At 43.0% G+C, this 17,429-nt stretch overlaps 1 protein-coding gene and 1 pseudogene across 1 annotated transcript; both read left to right on the top strand.

The window, feature by feature from the left end:
* Positions 1-2,939: 2,939 nt before the first annotated feature.
* Positions 2,940-6,844, top strand: LOC124666428 (cytokinin dehydrogenase 2-like). The gene is made up of 3 exons (XM_047203763.1): positions 2,940-3,603; positions 3,686-4,110; positions 6,214-6,844. The coding sequence occupies exons 1-3, from the start codon at positions 2,940-2,942 to the stop codon at positions 6,811-6,813; spliced, it is 1,689 nt and encodes a 562-aa protein (XP_047059719.1). The 3' UTR covers positions 6,814-6,844.
* Positions 6,845-14,697: 7,853 nt separating this feature from the next.
* On the top strand, positions 14,698-15,715 carry LOC124666946 (annotated as a pseudogene).
* Positions 15,716-17,429: the final 1,714 nt, after the last annotated feature.

The following is a 17,429-nucleotide window of genomic DNA, read 5'->3' on the forward strand; positions in this document are numbered from 1 at the left end:
ATTTATCATGAACACTAAGATATAACAATAACTATTTTATTATTGCCTCTCGGGCATATCTTCAACACGATCTAGTCCGGGAGGCACGGGCCATTGCGTTCACCCAGAGCTTGGAGAAGATGATGGACGAGAATCATGCCGCCATGGCGAAAAGGGAGGAGAAGAAGCGTCTGGAAAAAGAGGTCGCAGCTGCCATCTACCTCAACCTCACGAAAGAGGTCATTGAGGTCCAAAGGATCGACGTCGAGGCCAAAAAGGCACACGCCGAGGCCAAATTGCGTGACGCCGAGGCCAGGAGGATGGACGCCGAGGCCAAGACTCGTGCAGAGGATACAAGGATCATGCTAACCAACCTGAGCAGCGTCGACGACAACACCAGGACCTGGTTCATGAAGAGGCGCGCTGAAATCAGCGCGCGAGACGTCTGATCAGCGGTGCCAATGTTTAGCACCATGGCCTCCTTTTGGATTTCATATGCTGTTCAGGCCTTGTTGTGTCCCTTTTGGATCCCACTTTGCGCCGTACCATGTGCAAAGTGTGATGAACTTATTTCAGACCTCAATTTGACCTAATTTGAAGCTATACTTTCGTGCAAATTTAAGCTAATTTGAGGCTACAATTTCTTTTCTGACTTTTCTGGAACTAAACTGGCTCGCGCCAAAAATGCGTCGGCCCGCTGGAGATGCCCTAAGTGGCAAATAAGTTACCGGTGGCATGCCAAAAAAACGGGTTAGCGTCGTGCATGTGGCACGTCTCTAGTATCTATCGATGGCTTGGGCAAGAAACGCCACTGATATTAGCCTTTCTCGTTGCACGACTCTGTTCCATATGCCACTGGTACAGATTTAAGAAAAAAAATGGTGCTGACCTCGGCAAGGTTTTGTTTATTGACGCTGGCGAGCATCCCTTTTGCATCATTATTATCGGTGAGCAGCAAAAAGATTGCATGTCCACGTGTAAGGAAGACAATAAGGCCGCGCCGAAGTAGCCCCCGAACACCAGGGGACCTTTTTGATGGCGAAATGGGCCATCGGCCCCTAGCCCAGCAGGAAATAGCAGAATCTCTTCCACTAAGGACTCGTTTGGCTGTTCGGACCAAATTTCCCCGGGTAAATATTCCCTACCGGAAATAGGCAGAAACAGGAGCAAACCCCCGGAATTATTTTCCCGACCTCCAGACTAGGGACAAAATTTCCCCGGGAAAATACCGGGATTTCTGTAACCAAACAAGCCCTAAGTGGCCAACGTATGCGGCTGACCCCGGAGGCAGCGATGTCGAGCTTCGGAGTAGGGCCACAACTGCGATGGTTGGGACCATGGTACAAGACGGCGAGCTCGCTACTGCACCTAGCAATCAGGCGAGCCAGTTCACCACATGGTCTTCCTTCTTCCCTCGACTGGAAGAACATCCTACGGAGTATTTCTTATCAGCAAAACACGCAAATCTATTAATGCCACTATTCATTTCGATTAGGATTGGGCTCACATCAGTTACATTATTTGTGTAAGATTCTCCACGAAAGTCTTTGGTTGTAGAGTTTACACATTAATGCAATGTGTCGTGAAGTCGTGATGCATGCACCTACAAATCCAACCACACGCATGCATGTCGTACCAGGTACCACTACCTCATGATGCATGATGCCTGCCCCTGATTGCATGTGTTGCTCTCTTGGGTTCATCATGATGCCCGAGCTTTGTCCTAGGTGTTCTTATCAGCTAACTTGCGTTGCAATGAGTTTTGGCGCTTCTGTGTTCGCTAACATGCATATAGTGCTTGCTGGCCAGACATGGTACATGGTAGACAAATAATTACTACTACCTCCTGTCTTAAAAAAATTGACGCACCCACCCGCTAAGTACATGCATACGCATGCCTACCTGCGCGCGCGTCCAATAAATCCGACCGGAGGGAGTAGTTGTTACTTGAATGCATGTCTGTTGTTAGCTACACGTGCGTACATGTACAAATTTAGGCGCAAGAATTTTAGAAGAGTACTGGCAAATACACAAATAATTAACCGACTATTATCATCGTTGTTACATAAACTACTCACTTTACGTATTTTTTTCTAAACAACCAACTATTCATATGTAACACATTAAAAATATGTACAAATAAAGATTAATCTATTTAACAACAATTATGATGATTGGGACCCATAAATTAGTTATTAAGTGGCACAAATTGCATGTCCATATCTCAAAAAGTAATGCTCATCATTTAAAATAGCTTAAAAGTTTTGCCAAATTTTCGACCAATCTCTCATGAATATGACTGGTGTTGTTAAGCGGTTGGTTCAAAATGTGTCAAAGAATTTCCAGAGCAGTTATTTGAAAATACTTTAATTACCAGTTTTCTAGATTATTTGAAATTTTGACCAAAATTCCACCGAATTTAAGAATAACTGACCAAACGTTCCAGGGTGACATGCTAGACATACAACTCAACATGATCACTGACTCACGGGCCTTACCGTTGGGTTAATCTATGATTTCATATTTCACAAAAACACGTAAAATGGTTAGTTTGTGCAAGAAACACAGTGGTTTGTGTAATTCCTCTTCAAAAGAAAATAAAACATACAACGTGTAGAACGAACGTTCACAGTGCCGACCGCCTACATGCTCCTAGGCGCCGATTGCTAGCTGTAGCTGCTCGTACGACACAGATTGCAAGATCTCTCTGTGATATACACGTATCTTCATCTTTTTGTCACTCAGCTGTAATTGTGCATGAAATGATCACGAAGTACGTACGGGCAATAAAGCAAAGAATCTTTGGGCCTCTCTACGTTACATATCACAGGAAATAAAATTCCAAGTCGTCGTTCAGACAGTTCCATACCAGCCCTATTTATACCCCCATTCTCCGTTTGAAAAAGAGTACCAAGAAACATTGAAACTGATCGATCGATCACTCAAACCAAGACACTCACATGGTTGCCATACACAGAGCGAGAGAGATGTTCATAGCTGTTCTCTTCGTTCTCAACTGTGTCCTCGGTACCATACGAGCTGATATCGATCCATCAGCTTATGGTGATCATGCGCTCGCGTGGAGGCCGGTCTCCTCCCTCCCCGACGAGCTCCGCGACCTCGGCGTCCGCGCGTTGATCCGCGACGACGCAGAGGCCACCGCGCGCGCGTCCGCCGACTTCGGCAACATGTCGGTGGACGTGGGCGTGCCGGCGGCCGTACTCTACCCGTCGTGCCCCGACGACATCGCCGCTCTGCTGCACGCGTCGAGCGCTCGCCCCTCCCCGTTCCCGGTGTCCGCCCGTGGCTGCGGCCACTCGATCCGCGGCCAGGCATCCGCGGCCAGGGGCGTCGTAGTGGACATGCCGTCGCTCGGGCGCCTCGCCGCCGGCCCTGCCACACGCCTCTCCGTCTCCGTTGAGGGCCGCTACATCGACGCGGGAGGCGAACAGCTCTGGGTGGACGTGCTGAATGCCTCCCTCGCACACGGCCTCACCCCGCGGTCGTGGACGGACTACCTCCACCTCACCGTCGGTGGCACGCTCTCCAACGCCGGCATCAGCGGCCAGGCCTTCCGCCACGGCCCCCAGATATCCAACGTCCAAGAACTCGACGTCATCACCGGTACGTACCTGCACGAGCGCACGACGGCACACGATGAACATGGCGTACACGTTCTTCATGCATGTCACTCACGTTCATGTAGGACTCGGGGAGAAGGTGACGTGCTCGAAGGAGAAGAACCGCGACCTGTTCGACGCCGTGCTGGGCGGGCTGGGGCAGTTCGGCGTCATAACGCGGGCGCGCATCCCGCTCGTGCCGGCGCCGGCGAGGGCGCGATGGGTGCGGCTCCTGTACACGGACGCCGCGGCGCTCACCAAGGACCAGGAGCGGCTCATCGACATCGACGTCGAGATCGGCACCGGCGCTGTGTCCGGGCTCATGGACTACGTGGAAGGGTCGGTGCTCGCGGACCAGGGCCTCGCCGGGAGCTGGCGCTCGTCCTTCTTCTCGGAGGCCGACGCCGCACGCGTCGCTGCGCTCGCCAAGGAGGCAGGCGGCGTCCTGTACTGCCTCGAGGGAGCGCTGTACTACGGCGGCGCAGCCGGCAGCGAGCGCGACGTTGATAAGGTAACCACGGCCTTTGTCGGTGCTGCTGCTAGCTATAGGGGACCACCAAGTGAGATATGGATGGCAACTTTTTGCCGCCTATGACGCGGATGCATGGCGCCAAGTCGCCAACTGTGCAAGCAGATCCGTGCAGCATCGGAGTCGTACATACTTGGCCTAGCTTTGTCTGCCCTTGAAAATGCACCTCTTCTTGTCGCAATCTAACCCGTCCATATCCGCAGTAATCATGGTTTAGGGATTCACTACACTACTTTGCTATAAAAATTAATCTACTTGAAATAGTTTAGGGCAAGAGGTGTGCTTCGGTGCCCCCTCTCCCTCTCTTCTTCCACCACCAGTAAAGTGGAAGGGATAAGTTGGCGCACGAAAGGGTATCGAAAGATCTTGGCCGTTCAGAGGAGACCAAAATTTGCAAAGGGGGACACCGAAGTAATGTTGTTAGGGCAAGAGGTGTGAAACGTTTTTCTTGCGTGGATGAATGGCAACTCGCCACGTGGCTAGGGAAAATATGCCAGAGTTGCCATCCACCGTTCAATTTTAAATCTGAGGGTTGTAGATTCGTTGTCGCGCCAGGATTCAAATGAGATAACACAATATAAAGTTTCAAATCTTTTAGGGAACACATCTAACTACTCGCTACTGGTTTTAATTAGAGTCAACTCAATTATAAAACCTTTTCATTAAAGCTAAAAATCATGTGTATGCAAACTTAGGTTTGCTAAACCTAAACTTATACAAAAAAAATCTACAAATCTACATCCACACATTTTTTGTTGGATCAAGACTTCAATCAGTTCAATGCTCTCAACTAAGGTTTTGACCAAACCACGGCCAACTTGCCCTCTCACATATCTTGTTGTTGCCAGTTTTGGACTATAGTGGCACATGCACATAGGAGCCGGACAAAGACAAGAAAAAAAAACTAACCGTATATCCAAACTAATAAGTGAGTAGGGACAGGGTGTACAATCAATTTTGGGAGTCTCTTCATGGACTTAATAAATACTCCTATTTAGAGCAATACATGAACCCAGTAAATGTTATAGAGAGAAATGTAAACCAGCGCATATAATTGCCTTTAGCTACCAGCTTTAATCACGTTGACCTCTCCACTAGAATGTAAACACCTGACCCAAAAGCTATAAATCAGGTGTGTGCAAATTTAGGTTTCTTATACCTAACCTTATACGAAAATTCTATAAATCTACATTTAGATTTTTTTTGTTCGATCAAGACTTCAATGCTCTCAACTAAGGTTATGATGAAACCCCGGCTAACTTCCCTCTCACATATCTTATTTTTGTTTGTATTGGTGTATAGCAGCACATATATAAATACCAGATAAAATGCAGAAAGGACTAATCGTAAACTATGTGCAAATTAATACTCCCTTCGTTCCATAAGTCATGTCATGGTTAAGTTCCACAACAAAAATTATGGAACATGAGTTAAGTGAGTAAGTGGCTACTAGGTACTAGGGAGTACTATATGAATATAGGCGAATAAATCAATTTTGTGTGTTTCTTCGTGAACTATTTTTCGTATGTGCAATCCTTTTTGTACTTGCAAATCTAGCATGTGAAATTTTTCCAAAATTAAGTCTTCCATGTCGACATAGTGTCTATGTTTTCTATCTAGCATCGATCAACAGCTAATACCTAGGACACGATCTAATGGTGGGACAGCGACCGTGCATGGATGCATGCATGCACTCCGATATTCCTGACTGGCTTTACATATGCTGTACTAGTTCCACGCACACATGTCATACTGTACCCTCCACTTGTCCAAGAAGTAACTTGCTCGATCACCTTTTGATAGTCTGCACTGTCTTTGGGGGAAAACATCACATGATCCCAAGCTCTCTGTCTCTGGTCCTACCTTCTTTGTCATCTCTTGTAAGAAGATATAGCTGCAAAAGGTCATGACGATTCGTGTAGCCGTACATATTTTCAGCTAGTAAACGTAAAAATATGCATATATGTGTCAACTTTACACTCTTGCATTCATGCCTACAAAATTTGACGTGACACGCATGTATCTTTGCTAAGTAATTTCTTTTTTTTCGCAATTTTTTTATAGTAATTTGTTAATTGTGCGCAGAAGCTGGATGTGCTGCTGCGGGAGTTGCGGTATGAGCGGGGCTTCGGGTTCGTGCAGGACGTGTCGTACGTGGGGTTCCTGGACCGAGTGCGCGACGGTGAGCTCAAGCTCCGCGCCACCGGTTTGTGGGAAGTGCCGCATCCCTGGCTCAACCTCTTCCTCCCGCGCTCTCACGTCCTCGACTTCGCCGCCGGCGTCTTCCACGGCATCCTCCGCCGAGGCACCACCGGCGCCTCGGGCCCCGTCCTCATCTACCCCATGAACCGTAACAGGTGGGACGGCGAGGCATCGGTGGTGTTCCCGGAGGAAGAGGAAGTGTTCTACACGGTGGGGATCCTGCGGTCGTCGGTGCCGGCGTCGTCGGACGGCGGCCAGCTGCAGAGGCGCCTGGAGGAGCAGAACGAGGAGATCATGCGGTTCTGCGAGGATGCCGGGATGGCGTGTGTGCAGTACCTGCCGTACTACGCCGGTCAGTCCGGCTGGGAGAAGAAGCACTTCGGACCAAACAAGTGGGCCAGGTTCGTGGAGAGGAAGCGCAAGTATGATCCCAAGGCGATCTTGTCCCGTGGACAGAGAATTTTCACATCCCCACTGGCTTGATCGATTGATCGATGCCGACGTATAGCTAGACGCCGAGGGATTCTCATGTATGTCATCATGATATGTCCTGCGTGCATGCATGGTCCCGGCCGGAGCATCGATAGATACGTATCAATCATCGTAGACATATATATCATGGCAAGGGAAACGATGTTAAATTAAGGCATGCACGTTGTAGACTGTCACTGTTTAGTTAAATTGTGTAATTACTACTCCTGATGGAGTAATTAGTAGGTCATGCAGTCGTGAATGGGGCATGTCATAAGACATAAATGTACTCCTAATTAGTTTAAATTGTGTTGCGTCTTTTTTTATTTTCTTTTTTGGATACATTTGGTTTTATATGGTTATGTGCATCTTCTTTATGCAAAGACTGGATGTAATGTTTAATACTTTTTAAGTAATAAAGCGTTACTTATTAAAAAAATTGCACTATAAAGGAGCTGATTTGCCTAAATTAACAAGCACTAGCTAGCTACATGCATATCGAAATACTTACTTCGATTCCATCAAAGGTAATTCGCTCCATCTCCTGCACCATCTGAATCCATGCATGAAAGGTTCCTGATTCCTGACCACACAGTAGACATGGTAGACGTACGCGAGTTGACGCACTTAAAACAAAGCTACCAACTGCTCATGCGAAACTGACAAGTACTTGCGTAGTCATTGCTGACCAGCGCTGGATCCGCCTAAAAGATCTCGACGTGACAGATTGCACAGATCTATAAATAAAAAAAAGACCCTCATATCTGGGGAACGTGAGAAATTTGTGACCCTCAAGGCGATGGTGAGCGGTCGTTTTTATCTAGACGTCCAGGCTTTTTTCAAGAAAAGTTAAATAAAAGTTAGCCGGCCTCACAGAAATTTATACATGTGAACTCATGAATTCCGTCATGCGCATATGTTCGCGCCGCATAAATTTTTTCAAAGAAACAAAAAAGAAATTTCCACCCAAAAAAAGTACCAGAGAGCTCTTCCCTATGGCGGTGTAGATAGGCAGAAAAATGAAGTAGATCTTCGGCTTAGATAAGAAATCAGGCTGGATCAAGGTGGATGCCTCTTCTTCTCTATTCTGAACTGAATGTGTATGGATGTGTCTTGCTTTCTTGAACCTGTTCACTTCGCAAAAGACGTTTTGTTGGATATGCGACATTATGCCGACTCGTGGTACCACTCGTTGACTTAAGGAAAAGTTGACATAAAATTAATGCAATTTTTGGGAAGAATTTTGGGGTTGAGGCAATGGAAAATGGTTGATATATAATGATGCACATACTAGGTAGGATCGTCCCGGGTATCATCATCATACACCTCTCTGATGAGGAATTGTCACTCACTAGAACCGATGATGACCGCACCACCGCTCACATGATCTGGCCAAACCAGCATTGTCATGCTTTCATGAAGAACGATTTCGCACTTAGCTTGGTTGGGCTTCATCACCATGTAACTTTGGCGCGTACTACCACATTCTTGATTAAGTTGGCCAGTGCTGCAAGAAGGAGTGCCGCCAAAAACTCCACCCACCATCACCAGTAATGCCCTATAGGCAAAGGGTTCCCCACCCATGGTCGCGATGGTTATACCATTCGGAGATGTGGTACATGGTATTTTAGGGTTGAGTAGTCTAGTGTTTCTCACTGCTCAGGCGGCCACTACGAAATTGTACGAGGCGAGTGGTCCTTTCTATCTAAGGAAAATTAAAATGAAGAATACACATATTTGAACCCCACACAAATATAAACATTTTTAAAACCCAAAATAAAATCTTAAGAAGAAAGGTTGGAAAGGGCATGAGCTCTATGAGTTTTGTGATGGTTTGAAATCGCAAGAACATTTGTTTTTCAATTTTCCATTAGCTCAGTATTTGTGGATGCAGTAGGTGTTGCCTAAATCATATTGCAATGCCAATGTCATGTTATGAACTATATTAACAGTGTTTTTCCTTGTAATGATTGGAGATGTTGCCTTGTGATGGTCTCTTTGGAAAACTATAAATAAATCTTATTTTAAAGGTTTGAGACCTAAGGATCCTACTAATGTTGTTTTTATTATTTCTCACTTCCTAAAAACCTAGGAAGAATTACAGAAAAAGGGTCTTCGAAAGCTGCTACAGCTGGGACCTGCTAGCAGGCTGGCGAGGGTAGCACATGAAATCTTTGAGCAGCGGCATGGCTAGAATCATGTGAATAGGAGACTGAAAATGTGATTTGTGCTGTTCAAAATCCTGAAGCTTCGATTTACATATTTTCTATGGTTCGGGTACTTTGGTGGCCTGGAAGTAATGATTATGGCTTTCATTGTTTTCAGATGCTTTTTTATCCCTGTTGCTGGTAATGCTAATGCTAGCTGCCAACCTAGCTTTGTTCTTATTTTTAAAGGTTTTAGAGAAGTGATTGTTGTTTTACAGACAAAAAGGAGTTGTCCTTTTTGGTTTCATGTTAGTTGTTACAACAGACTTGGGAGAAATTCTGGTGCCCAGCCCGCCCTAATTTTTAAAGAAATTGAAAACCTGATGTGTATAACTCGATCTCAGTAGGAGAAACTCAAGTCTGAACTGTAAATTGTTGGGTTTCAACTTAATTTCAGACTCCAACCAAAATTTGAAGGAAAATTCCCCAAAACTACAGAAAGAAATTAATAGTTCCTACTTAATTTTATACAATGTTTCTTCACAAAAATCAAAGTTTTTATATCATGCTCTAGAACTTTCAACTCAAGAGCGCAGAGAGCTTTCAATTTCAGCACAAAGAAATAACTACTACTTGGAGTGATGGTTTGGCTCTTGGGTGTACATGTTCCCTTTAGTTTGAAATACATCTTTCATATATTTTAAAATGTTAAAAAAATTAAACAAAAAATTCACGCATACATCTTCACATGCTACGTGCGCGCAAAATCTTTCCATGAAAAATCTAGTTATCGTTTAGGCTATGTAAAAAAAAAGACAATATTATTTGATGCTAAAAATAAGGCTTTTTGTGAGACATGTTTTGTCTTTTTATATTAACTAGAAAAAATATCTCTTTTTGTGAAACTATACGAACGCACAAGATTATCGAGATATACATGCGAAATTTTTTTTTGAAATTTTTCGACAGTTAGAAATATATTTTTAAAGTGACGGAGGCATATGCACTATGCCGAATTGAATTTCCGCTACTACCGTTGGGGGTGTTTCATGCCCGTAGAAGTCCTTGATGCATGGAATTTTGCTACGTATTTTACTTGGACGATTACCTTTCTACGCTATGGTGTCGACATCAAGTGCATCACCGCTCCAAGTCTGCTTCCCACCTAGCTTTCGCGTAGGTTTCTTGCATGTAGAATCCTGATGTACCTGCACTGTACTATTCAGATCATTCCACAAAGAAAAGAAACGCATCCCATCGCATCGCGGAAGATGGCGACGGATCATCAAATGCAGAGAGATTCTGCGTGATCTACTGCAGATCTCCTATGATCCTGACCAAATCCCCCAGGAAACAATTGAATTGACTGAAGCAGTCGCCGTGGCCATGCATATTTAGACAATGCGTAGGGCGCGGGACCCGTCAATTCAACTTACAATGCATCTAGTAGTTAGTTATGGCTAGACAAGTCACAATGGATATCTTGTGGGGATATTCTTTCACCTGCTGGCGACCGAGAAAAAGTAGCTAGACAACAGAGGTAGATTCACAAGGATAGGGACGAGGAGAGTGGCTACAATGCAGGTACTGGTACAGGTTCTTGCCGATCCGCACGCCCACGTGACATGCTTCGTCGAAACATAGTATGATCTTCTTCATCAGATATCACAAGACTTGACTCTTGGGTCTTGGCTGATGTGGATGGGTTAGCTCAGCTTTTGCTTGAAGATCCTGGCATATCTGATCCGTTCTACTGTACGAGAGCTAGTATATATGGACGAAGACGACTGCTGCCGTGTTAATCGAATGGAAATATATACTCATCGGTCTACATTATTCCAAAGATCCATCAAGATCATATCTACTCGGCATGTGAATCGATCCACGGAATAAGTATTTGATCGAGACTTCCGAGAGATTTGCTGTTTGACCTGTTACCCTGTGCCCCGAGTAGAAAGAACCATACATCTACGGTCTCAGGTACTCCGTGGTATATACCAAGATTCTTTCGCAAATGTCAAGATTCATTCATGATACTCCTGGTTAAATAAATCTGATTGAGACAGTACATGCATGCATACATCAGGATCTCTCGATCGATCACTGGCTTTGCTCCACAGCTATATCCAGTGGCTCACCAGAAACGAAGATGGCTAACGATCGAGTGTGTCCATATTGTCAAGGCGACAAGATTCTGGACAAATTTACCGATCGATGGATCTCATCAGACATTCTTGACAGAGAGAGGTAATACGGAGTATCATTTAGTGGACAAAGCTGATATGTGGTGAACAACAAAAAAATAATTTTACTATACCGGCTTGAGAACCTTCAACCTCTTTGGTAGGATTTGGCTGTGGGCTTTTAGGAACATCTTTCTTGAATTTATCTTCCACCTCTTGTTCATATTGATTTTTGTTGCCTTGGTTGCTCCTTTTGGCTTGATTGATATAGAACAAAAATCAGCTGATTGTATCGTTGCTCCATCTTTACACTCCTTGCCTTCAGAGTCTCACACATATTCCTAAATTATTTGTTCCTTTTATACTCTCTTGAAGTTTAGCTAGAGCTTGAGCCCGTTACCGAGATCCTCTTCCACCAACTACCAGGCCAAGTCCATTTTTTTTGGCTTTGTGGTACAGTGTGAAATACATGTCATTATGTTTTACATCATCACCAAGAAGTGCATGATTAGCATCAAGTTTCTCATTAACTTTTTGATGCAGATAAGAAATTTATTTGAATCGGGTTATATAGTAAATTCTGGTTATTCAGTGAGATCTAGCTATTCAGATGCACTTACTATTTTTCGCAGAAAAATCATCAGCTAAGGCATCAGACAAGACGTGTTTTGGGTGTGTCGTATCGCTACTTGTTGGTTGCCATGAGGGCTTTATATATAAAGCCGGGCCAAGGGCTTTCTGTTTAAAAAAATATACAACTATTTCTAGTAGACAAAGCAGCCTTGTAGAGTTTTTTCTTCAACCAACATTTAAAATCCTTTCCAGATTTTACTTGCAAATTTTAGGACCCACAACTTTATGTGTCCTCAATATCGAAAAATACTACAATAAAGTTAGTATAATTCAAAATTATAGACAAGTTAGAAAATTTGGACAACTAAAACAGTTCAAAAAGAAACTACCTTTACTCTGTTCCATAGCTTAGTTTTTTCAAAACAAAATTGACCCTTACCCTAGTGGCTAGCAGCTAAGGCAATTTCCTTTTCTTTGACCAAAGAACCAATGAAATTCGTTAAAGCCCTTGTCCTAAAACCACATGGTTGTCCAAGCTAGTTGAAATGTAAATTTAATTTCAAGTTTGGATCGAAATCCTTCCAGAACACTTTTAGGTCAGTGGGTTCTCTTCCACATTTCTCTTTTTTTGTGCCTATAAAATATTTACAGTGCAACCATTCCGTCGGACTATTAATAACCGTGTAGTTTACAAGATAAACTACTACTATGGTACATTAGTGCATGACAGAAATGTAGCTATCTTCAGTCACATCAGCATCTACTACTACATGCAGTTTACAACTCACCTTCCTTAAGTAGGCAACACAAAACGTGTATATAAACAATGCTTCTTCTCCCGAACCCTACTTTCGTAGATAACCAATACTCTGGAGAAGAGGTATGGAAGCTACACTACATGTCACTACTCAAATAGTAGAAGAACAAGAAGCTACTGTTCCTGCAGAAGATGGAGAAGCTATTGATTCTGAAGAAGATGGGGGAGAAGCTACAGCTTCTGATGAAGATGGAGGAGAAGTTGTTGGTTCCGATGAAGATGGAGGGGAAGTTTTTGTTCCTGGAGTTGAACAAGTTGCAGTGCATGCTCACGGTGATGATATTTCGGTACATGTTGCTTCTGAAATATATTTGGCTACTGGAACTGATAGCATTCAGCTTACAGTCAAATCTCATTTGGATCTAGAGGTGTCAGTTCAGTTTTTGGAAGGAATTTGCTCTATCTGTCTGTCTACACCCTTTTCCTCTCTGAAGAACAATCCTATGTATGCAGCCTTGGTGTTATTTTGTGCAACACTACTGTCTGCAGTTTGGTACTTGTTTGCATCTCCACTAATTATGCAGTTGGTGTCTAGATGTGAAGAAGAAAGGGTGAAGCATTCACATACTTGGATCCTTAATTGGTCCATATATGTGTTTTCCATGTTCTTAAGCTTCATATCAAATCCTTCATGGTTGTGGGTTGGATTCGTCATTTTGGGTTTGCCACAGTTGCATTGGCAATGGCAGTTTACTGTTAAGGTTGGTCAAGCACTTTTATTCGCAAAGTTGGTTGTCAAGATTCTCAAGGCTACAATGGAAGCTCCTTTCATGCAAGAGCCTATCTTGTTTGTCAAGGAAAAAATCAATAGGATGCAGCTTGCTGTAGAGAAGTGCTATCTGCACTGCTTTGATCTGTAGAACAGAATTGAAGTATGAAGTAGTATTTATTTTGCTATAAGAAGTAAAAAAGATATATAGGCAACAATGTAAATTGGCCGTGTGTACCAGTAGTAGATGAGTAGGTAGGCATCAATGTAAATTAGCAGCATGCGTGAAAGAATTTAAGTTGGTAGTACTGCAAACAGTGGGAATGCACATATCGGTACTGCAGACAGTGGGATTAGCATCAAGTTTCTCATTAACTGCATGAAAGAATGTAAGTAGCTAGGCGTGCATCAATGTATTTTGGCATATGCTTCCTTTATTTTAAAATACAACTTAGGCACGTTTTGAAATGTCAAAAAATATTGAAACAAAAATACTACTTGCATCTTCATGTGCTATGTGCTCACGAAGTCGTTTCAAGAAAACTCGATTTGTCTTGTGGCGTGTGTGAAAAAGACAAAATTCGGTGCTAAAAGTATGACTTTTCACAAAATAAATCAACATCTATAAAAATATTGGTTTTTCACGAAACTTGACGAATGCACATATGTTGTGGAGATGTACATGCAGAATTTCTTATTAATTTTTTTGACATTTCGAAATATATTTTTTAGGTAGAGGAGCATATGCATCCGGGAGCCGAATTAAGTTTCCGGTACTTTAAATACCTTCCAAAATGTCGGCTTTACATGCTTCATCTTCAAATCCTCCTTCCTGGTCACTATAAAATTCATTTATAGTTTCATTCGTAAATTTCATTGAAAAACGACTTGCATGAATGAAAATAAAAAAGAAACATGGTAGAGTCATAATAGTCAACTTACATGTAAATTCAATTTGTAAACTCCAGTTATTTGCAGCAACATTCTGACTCGTTGCTGGTGGTAGTTGAAAGGATCGTATGTCGCACCTAGAGGGGGGGTGAATAGGTGCTAACCAATTTTTAGTTCTTTTTCAATTTAGGCTTGACACAAAGGTAAATTCTCTAGATATGCAACTATGTGAATTTACCTATATGACAAGGTTAACAACTAAGCAAGATATAGCTACGCAATATATAGGAGAGATAATCGGATAGAGGTAACCGAGAGTGGAGCACGCGGAGACACGGAGTTGATTCCCGTAGTTCCCTTCCTTTGCAAGAAGGTACGTCTACGTTTGGAGGAGTGTGGTCGCTACGAAAGCCAGACCAACGCCACGAAGGCTTCACTCAGGTCTCCTGTGAGCACCGCCACGAAGACTTAGCCCACTTCCACTAAGGGATTTCCTCGAGGTGGAAATCGGGCCTTTACAAGGTTCTTGGGCCACACATCCACAACCAAATTGGAGGCTCCCAAATCTGTAACAACAACAACAACAACAACAACAACAACAACAACAACAACAACAACAACAACAACAACAACAACAACAACAACAACAACAACAACAACAACAACAACAACAACAACAACAACAACAACAACAACAACAACAACAACAACAACAACAACAACAACAACAACAACAACAACAACAACAACAACAACAACAACAACAACAACAACAACAACAACAACAACAACAACAACAACAACAACAACAACAACAACAACAACAACAACAACAACAACAACAACAACAACAACAACAACAACAACAACAACAACAACAACAACAACAACAACAACAACAACAACAACAACAACAACAACAACAACAACAACAACAACAACAACAACAACAACAACAACAACAAACAACAACAACAACAACAACAACAACAACAACAACAACAACAACAACAACAACAAAACAACAACAACAACAACAACAACAACAACAACAACAACAACAACAACAACAACAACAACAACAACAACAACAACAACAACAACAACAACAACAACAACAACAACAACAACAACAACAACAACAACAACAACAACAACAACAACAACAACAACAACAACAACAACAAACAACAACAACAACAACAACAACAACAACAACAACAACAACAACAACAACAACAACAACAACAACAACAACAACAACAACAACAACAACAACAACAACAACAACAACAACAACAACAACAACAACAACAACAACAACAACAACAACAACAACAACAACAACAACAACAACAACAACAACAACAACAACAACAACAACAACAACAACAACAACAACAACAACAACAACAACAACAACAACAACAACAACAACAACAACAACAACAACAACAACAACAACAACAACAACAACAACAACAACAACAACAACAACAACAACAACAACAACAACAACAACAACAACAACAACAACAACAACAACAACAACAACAACAACAACAACAACAACAACAACAACAACAACAACAACAACAACAAGAACTATATCAACTACAAACAACTAGGGTTTCTCAAAAGATGAACACTAGCAAACGGGCCCTCAAGCATATGAGGGGGAAATGCAAATCACTTCGGTGAAGATGTAGATCGGGGTCTTCTCCTTCGAATCTCCAAAGATCAAGAGCTTTGGCTGGGTGGAGAAGGAGATCTTGTGATTCTTGTGTTTCTTGAGGTGGCTCTAATGGTGATGAACTTGGCAATGAAATGAGCAGCTTGGGGAGGAGAAATAAGTGGGGTATAAATACCCCCCTCCAAAATCCAGCCGTTGGGGGAATTCCAGGGCCGGATAATCCGGTGTAAGTGAGGGCCGGATAATCCCCCCCCCCCCTCCCGGAAAATCCGGCTCCTGGAAAAATCCAAGCAAAAGTCCGGCCCTGTTCCAGAATGTTACTACGCGACATGGTCGAAAGTCCTTAGCCAAATTTCAGGGGCCGGATATTTTGCAAATATCCGGCCCTGAAAATCTGGCCTAGTGAAAGTTTTCCTGCTTCCTTTTGTCTTGTTTTTCCACACTAAAACAATCATTCACGCACACATATATATAGGAAGCTCAATTGGGGCACCATGGTGCCAAGGCACCATACATCATGACCGTACAATTACATCATGGGTGCTAGATTGCATCATAGGTGTATAAAGGAGAGATAATCACTTTCCAAATATCAACAGGAGAGAGAATGCACTTTTCAATTATCAGAAACAGAGACAAATCACTTCCCAGTTTGCTGTGCAGGTTTCCTTTTATGATTCGTGGTGCCCATGCACCATGGTGCACCAGTTAGTTTACCTATATATATATTCTCTGCACCATCTCATCAAACATTAGAGTATCACATATATTGACATTAAACATTCAAAACATAAATCGAGAGATGTTCGATCAATCTCCCCATTTTTGGTGTTTGATGACAATATACGGATTTGCAATAAAAGCACTAGAATGAACCAACATGTTGGCAAAAGATAGAGGCACTCCCCCTACGTGTGTGCATACAAGTAATTTGCATTTGAATACAAATGCACAACATATATGTGCGAGGTGCCTCAACACAGAAGATATCCAACATGTGCTCCAACAAGAGACATTGACAAATATCTATATATAGTTGAGATAAGGTTATAAAGATCATACCCATATGGAGATATATAATACCGAATATTTAAAATAACACACCATATCATAAGCCTTGGTCTCAACATATAGAATTCTGAAATCCTTAACGCAATGTCTCACAACCACACATATAACATAGTTTTGAACGAACAAACCAAGTCAAATAGTTCAAACAAATGACATAAAAGAGGACACAAGCGATAAAGGAATGGTAAACGCATATGCTTGTGCCCTACCCATGCAAATCCCGTAGAGAAGGCCTAAATAGAACACTTCTCCCCCTTTGGCATCGAGACGCCAAAAAGGGGAAAAGTGCGATGCTACTCGCCCCATGGAGATCAGTCGGAGTCCGACTCGGAGACATACTCTTCATCACTATCAGCAGCTGTAGGAGAGTCGCGAGCGATATTGGCCCTCTGAATACTGAGCTCAAGGTCAGACCACGGAACCTAGGAAGAGTGTCACCCACTGTAGGCGGGGTGAACTGGAGGCTGAGGCGGAGGCCCTTGCTCACTACTAAGCCTGTGAAGAATGACCACCTGAGTATCGTCGAATCTCCGAGCGCCGACGG

Source organism: Lolium rigidum, chromosome 6 (genome assembly GCF_022539505.1).
Source record: "Lolium rigidum isolate FL_2022 chromosome 6, APGP_CSIRO_Lrig_0.1, whole genome shotgun sequence".
Classification (NCBI taxonomy): Eukaryota; Viridiplantae; Streptophyta; class Magnoliopsida; order Poales; family Poaceae; genus Lolium; species Lolium rigidum.

Bases quoted from the DNA above. Each gene is read 5' to 3' on its own strand.
- LOC124666428 (XM_047203763.1), top strand. From the start codon at position 2,940: ATGGTTGCCATACACAGAGCGAGAGAGATGTTCATAGCTGTTCTCTTC. The intron at 3,604-3,685 runs GTACGTACCTGC...ACGTTCATGTAG, and splicing joins AGAACTCGACGTCATCACCG to GACTCGGGGAGAAGGTGACG. The intron at 4,111-6,213 runs GTAACCACGGCC...AATTGTGCGCAG, and splicing joins GCGAGCGCGACGTTGATAAG to AAGCTGGATGTGCTGCTGCG.